General features: G+C 30.0%; 1 protein-coding gene across 1 annotated transcript; it reads left to right on the forward strand.

The window, feature by feature from the left end:
- The first annotated feature begins 1,238 nt into the window (after positions 1-1,238).
- On the forward strand, positions 1,239-2,489 carry LOC137838702 (uncharacterized mitochondrial protein AtMg00810-like). The gene has a single exon (XM_068647933.1). The coding sequence runs from the start codon at positions 1,239-1,241 to the stop codon at positions 2,487-2,489; it is 1,251 nt and encodes a 416-aa protein (XP_068504034.1).
- Positions 2,490-6,260: the final 3,771 nt, after the last annotated feature.

Genomic DNA, 6,260 nt, shown 5'->3' on the forward strand with positions numbered 1-6,260 from the left:
CTATAGTAGACGATTTTAGCAGATATACTTGGATACACTTAATGAAAAGTAAAAGTGAAACTAGAGAGCATATGCAACGTTTTGTCACTTATGCTAAAAGTCAATTTAATAAAGATATTAAAACTGTTAGGACTGATAATGGAAAAGAATTTTGTTGGAAGGATTTCTACGATAAGCATGGCATAATGCATCAAACTTCATGTAATGAAACGCCACAACAAAATTCTACTGTTGAAAGAAAACACCAACATGTTCTTAATGTTACTCGCTGCATAATGTTTCAATCTAATTTTCCTAGAGCTTTTTGGTCTTTTGCTGTTGTGCATGCTGTCCATTTAATAAACCGTTTACCCTCACCTGTTATTCAAAATAATTGTCCTTATAAGCTTTTGTATAATTGTGTGCCCGATCTTTCTGATATCAAAGTGTTTGGTTGTTTGTGCTTTGCTTCAACTCTTGAACAAAACAGAAGCAAACTTGATCCTAAAGCACGAAAGTGCATCTTTCTCGGTTACAAACAAGGAACAAAAGGTTACATTGTTATGGATGTGCATTCTAGAGAAACCTTTGTATCCAGAAATGTGATTTTTTATGAGACTTATTTTTATGATTTAAAAGAAAGGAATGAGCAGGTGATTGCAGAAGAGACCAATGATCCAATGAGGTATCACTGTGATGATCCTGAGCAGATTGGAATTGACAAAAACTTAACAGAACAAGAAGAACAGAGACAAAGTCAAGAACAAGATGAACATGGAATTCTGAGACGATCTACAAGAGAAAGAAAAACACCTGCGTATCTGGAAGATTATCATCATCAAATCATGACAACACCATGTAACAAGACTCTCAGAAACAATGATAAGGTACTCTATCCACTCAGTTCTGTTATTTCTTATAGAAAACTGTCAGAAAGACAACTAAAGTATACTTTGTCTATTTCAACACAAACTGAGCCACGATGCTATGAAGAAGCTAAAGAGTTCCCTGAATGGGTAAAAGCTATGGAGATGGAAATTAAGGCGCTAGAAGTCAATAAGACCTGGGAAATCATGGATCTTCCTCCCAACAAAATGCCCATTGGCTGCAAATGGGTATACAAAATCAAATGAAGAGCTAATGGAGACATCGAGAGATACAAGGCTAGGCTTGTAGCGAAAGGATATACGCAGCGTGAAGGTATTGATTATATGGAAACATATTCACCCGTAGCTAGACTTACTACCATACGAAGTATTATGGCTATTGCATCTATCATGGACTGGCACCTAGAACAGCTGGACGTAAACAATGCTTTCTTACACGGTGATCTACAAGAAGAAGTATACATGGAATTACCTCCTGGAGTCATCACTAAAAAATCTCATCAGGTTTGTCAACTAACCAAGGCTTTATATAGCTTGAAACAAGCTAGCAAACAATGGTACGATAAACTCACTTCCTTTCTTCTTACCATTAATTTTGTACATTCAAAAGCTGATAGTTCTATGCTTATAAAAAAAACTGAAACCTCCTTTATGGCTCTCCTCATATATGTTGATGATATTCTTATTGCTGGAAATAATATGAATGAGATCAATAAAGTGAAAAGCTCTTTAAATGCTTCCTTTGAAATCAAAGACCTCGGTAATCTTAAATTCTTCTTAGGATTAGAAATAGCTAGAACTAAGAAAGGTATCCATATATGTCAAAGGAAGTATGCTCTTGAGATTTTGGCAGATGCAGGTATGCTAAATGCTAAGCCAACAACAACTCCTATGGTTAAAAAGAATGAGAAGCTTTTCAAACAGAACCACCCTGTGCATGACATTACCGCATATCGAAGAATTATCGGAAGGTTACTTTATTTGGTGCACACTAGACCAGACATCAGTTTCTCTGTTCAGTTCCTCAGTCAATTTGTTCAAGCACCAACAAAGCTACATCATCAAGCTGCTCAGAGAATTCTAAGATATGTGAAATCATCACCAGCACAAGGTATATTCTATCCTAGAGACACAAACATTCAAATTCAAGCCTTTAGTGATTCTGACTGGGCCTCTTGTATTTCTACTCGACGGTCAACTACTGGATACTGCATTTTTTTTGGAGAATCTCTTGTATCATGGAAAACAAAGAAGCAGAGCACTATATCAAGGTCTTCCTCTGAAGCAGAATATCGAGCACTTGCATCCACATGCTGTGAAATTCAATGGCTCAAATATTTGCTTGAAGACCTGAACATCAATAACAACAAAACAGCAAGCCTCTACTGTGATAGCCAATCTGCGAGGCACATTGCACATAACAACAGTTTTCATGAAAGGACTAAACATCTTGATATCGATTGTCATGTGGTAAGGGAGAAACTGCAACAAGGCTTATTTCACTTACTCCCTATAAGCACCGAAAACCAGCCTGCAGATCTTCTCACAAAACCACTACACAGTGAAGTTTTTCATAGGCTTCTTAGCAAGCTTGGTGTACAGAACATTCACCCACTAGCTTGAGGGGGGGTTTTATCTTTCTGGGCCTTTTTTCTGTTTTGTATGGGTCAAGCCCAATTGCGTCCCGATTGCATCGTCAGGGTGTATTTAGCATATACACATTTCTCTTGTAATCAATCAATTGAAGTTTAATAAAGTTTTTTTCTTCTGTGATTAATTACTGTGGTTATTCTCTCTTTGCCCCTTTACCACCGCACACCGCTCCCTGTTCCTATCCTTTTTTTCACTGCACCGCCAATTACCATGTACAAGAAGCACATGAAGAACCTTAAAAAATCCAAGAAAATTCATAAACATTGTCAAAATTGAGTATACTAACAACCGACAAATTAAAAATCCAATATAATAATATTTGTTTCGATTATTTGAGAGACTCAACCTTTACATGAATTTCACTCTATTTATGATTGCTCCCTGTTCGAATATCACATTAGTTACATAATTTTCTTCTTGATATATCTAATAGATGTCTTGAATCAGTTAAAAAATAATTCAAAATTTTGTTTTAAAATTGAGAACGATAGCTATTTTAAAATGACTAAAATTTTGTCTGATGTAAATTTTAAAATAAACACAAATTTAAAAGATAAATGTGAAAAATATTTTTTAAAAGATAAAACATTAAACTAAAATTTAAAGAATAAACATATAATATAACTATTATATATAATAGCTTCAACTATATAAGTTTCTAAAAAAAAAATGTAAATACAATGGTAGAAAATTAGATTGTTGGTTATAATTATTCTGCATTATGCATACATAATTGATCCTTACGTCAGACAAGGGTGCTGTGGATTTTTCGAAAAATTCAAAAGTATTCATTATCACTTGAGGGATTTTCTTCACTGCACGTTTCACAATGCTCCTTTAAATATTATTTTTTATATTAAAGGATTTTTCTTCGATTTTATCAATATATAAATTGTCATCAGAACTTTTATTTTATCTAAATTTAAATATCTCCCACGTTTCCCTTTTCTTCTAATAAATAAACCAAATTATCTGTGAAATTATTTTTAATTAAAATTAAAATTTCACCTCACTAAACTATACCTGAAATATCGATATTAAAAATTAAGGAGTAATTATTTTTTTAATTTTAATTAAAATAGTATTGTAAATACGTGTTAGATAAACCTAAGATATATTAGTCAAAACATATAAACTATCTGAAGTTAAAAGTTAGGAGTTAAAAATTGAAAATTTATAAATTAATCAATAAAGTAAAAAAAAATATTTGATAGGATTAATCAATGAATTTATTCATAAATATAAAATAACATAAATAAGAAAAATTGATTTCAAATAAATTAGTAAATGAATAGAAAATAAAAAAAGGTTACTAATTTATAACTTATAAACTAAGTAAAGTAGTTTATAAAAATAAGTTAAGTGTTATTAAAATAAATTATTGGGTCACCATATTTGTTTTGGTAAAACAATTCACTATAATTGCATTAAGTTATAAGTTGATGTAATAAATAACCAAAAATCAATTATCTCTCTTTTAAATCTTGTGTTACTCAAGTAAGTAATGCAAATTCACTTAAGTGAAACAATGTATCGTTCACAAGGTGAGTTCATAGCTTGAGCGAGGGAGAATCACTAATCTTTTCTCCTTATTTTGTGAAAACATGTTTCTCAAATAAAAGTGTTTCGTTCCAGAAACATGTTTATGGTTACAAAAATACTTGTTATTTTTAAAATATAAGTTATGTTTTTATTATATTATTATTATTATTATCAATATTATAATTATTATTAGAGATTATTACATTTACGTGATGATTAGATTGAATGATAAATGCAGTTAGTAGAGATATGTGATGAGATGAATTGAATTGAAAAATGTTTATGATAAGTCAGTATTAGTCTATATATATATATATATATATATTTTTTTTTATTTTTTTTTTATTTTTATTTTTTAAAAAAATATCAAATTATAACAACTAATATGCCACGAGGATTCAATTGAGAATTTTTGTAATTATAAATCTAAGTATAATTTATAGTTGTTATGAATTCATTTGTATCCAGATGTGTTGTGATATAAATGATATAGAATATTGTGAGATGATATAGTTGTTAATAAAATATGTTTACATTACTTCACCTTTTTATATATATATATATATATATATATATATATATGATGTTATAAATGAAAACAATCATTTCATTAAAAGTATTATTTTAGTTATCTATTTATTTTGAAGTACTTAATGAAAACAATCATTTCATTAAAAGTATTATTTTAGTTATCTATTTATTTTGAAGTACTTAATGTATATTATTAAGTATATTAAAAATTATATTTGTAAGACTTGTATGGTTAGTTATATTCAGAATAATGGTTTGCATATATGTTCTATGTGTACGCTTTGTGAAAAGCATGAAGAATCTATTCAACATCTATTTTTTGAATGTTCTAATGCATTACATATTTGGAGTTGGGTTCGACAGATTTTTCTTACTTCTCATTTCTCTAATAAGGATGATCTTCTTTCTTTTATTAAGAGCGATGGTAGTCCTTTGGTTAAATTGATTAAGCTTGCTGTGACAACCTTTTCTATATGGATGATATGGCGTATGAGGAATTGTGCTAGATTTCAGGATAAGATTGAGGTTTCTAAGGCTATTTCGGTAATCAAAGATTTAACTTGTCTAGTGGGAAATTCTTCTAAAGCTTCAATGAAGAATGATATGTTGGATTTCAACGTGATTAAGTTTTTTGGTATTAAGACTCGTAGTGGGAAAGTTCTTCGTCCTCTTCCTGTTAGATGAGAATTTCCTTCACCAGGCTGGGTTAAAATTAACACGGATGGGGCTGCTAGGGGGTATCCTGATCTTGCTACTTGTGGAGATATTTTCCGTGGGAGTATGTGAGAATTTATTGGTGCTTTTTCAGGGTTTCTTGAAGTTCAGACTACTTTGGTTGCTAAGTTTTATGGAGTTATACATGCTATGGAGGAAGCTCAAAAGATGGGACTTACTAATGTTTGGCTTGAATGTGATTCTGTCTTGGTTTGTGTTGCGTTTACTGCTAGAACTAATGTTCCGTGGATGCTTCGTAATCGATGTAATATTTGTCTTAATTACTGTGGAACAATCAGGTTTAGGGTTACTCATATTTTGCGTGAGGGGAATGCATGTGCGGATAAGTTGGCTAATTTAGGGTTCATTCATAGAGAATCATTTCATTGGTATAATAGACTTCCATCTAGTCTGTTCTTAGAATTCTTTTTGAATAGGTATAGTCTACCTATGTATCGTTTTTGTTAACATGTGGGTTTTGGTCTAGTCCCCCCATATTTTTGTATTTTTTTTATTTTCTTTTTAATAATACTTTTTTCATGTGATGACAGATGATTGTTGTTACTTGAGGTGTCAACGTAGCTGAGATGTCAAGTTGCATAATGATGCCTAACATGAAAACTTTTATATATATATATATATATATATATATATATATATATATATAAAAGATAACTATATATTTTCTAAGATGTTACATAACATAATGTGTATAATAATGCCTTTATAAAAAAATAAGATTATAAAATGTATTTTATATCTCTATCCTATAATAGATTATGAATCAAAATTATTCATTTCAATTTTTTTAAAAAGCAAAATAAAAAACATTTTACAGAAATTAATATAAAAAATTAACTAAAAGTAAAAAATTGTTAATTTTTAAGATACTAAAAGTTTAAAAAAGTTATAAGAATAAAAATCAAAACACGATTTTCATAAGAAGTAAAATAT

The sequence above is a fragment of the Phaseolus vulgaris genome, chromosome 4 (assembly GCF_000499845.2).
Source record: "Phaseolus vulgaris cultivar G19833 chromosome 4, P. vulgaris v2.0, whole genome shotgun sequence".
In the NCBI taxonomy this organism is placed as follows: domain Eukaryota; kingdom Viridiplantae; phylum Streptophyta; class Magnoliopsida; order Fabales; family Fabaceae; genus Phaseolus; species Phaseolus vulgaris.

Coding starts and splice junctions, on each gene's coding strand:
- LOC137838702 (XM_068647933.1), top strand. CDS start 1,239: ATGGCTATTGCATCTATCATGGACTGGCACCTAGAACAGCTGGACGTA.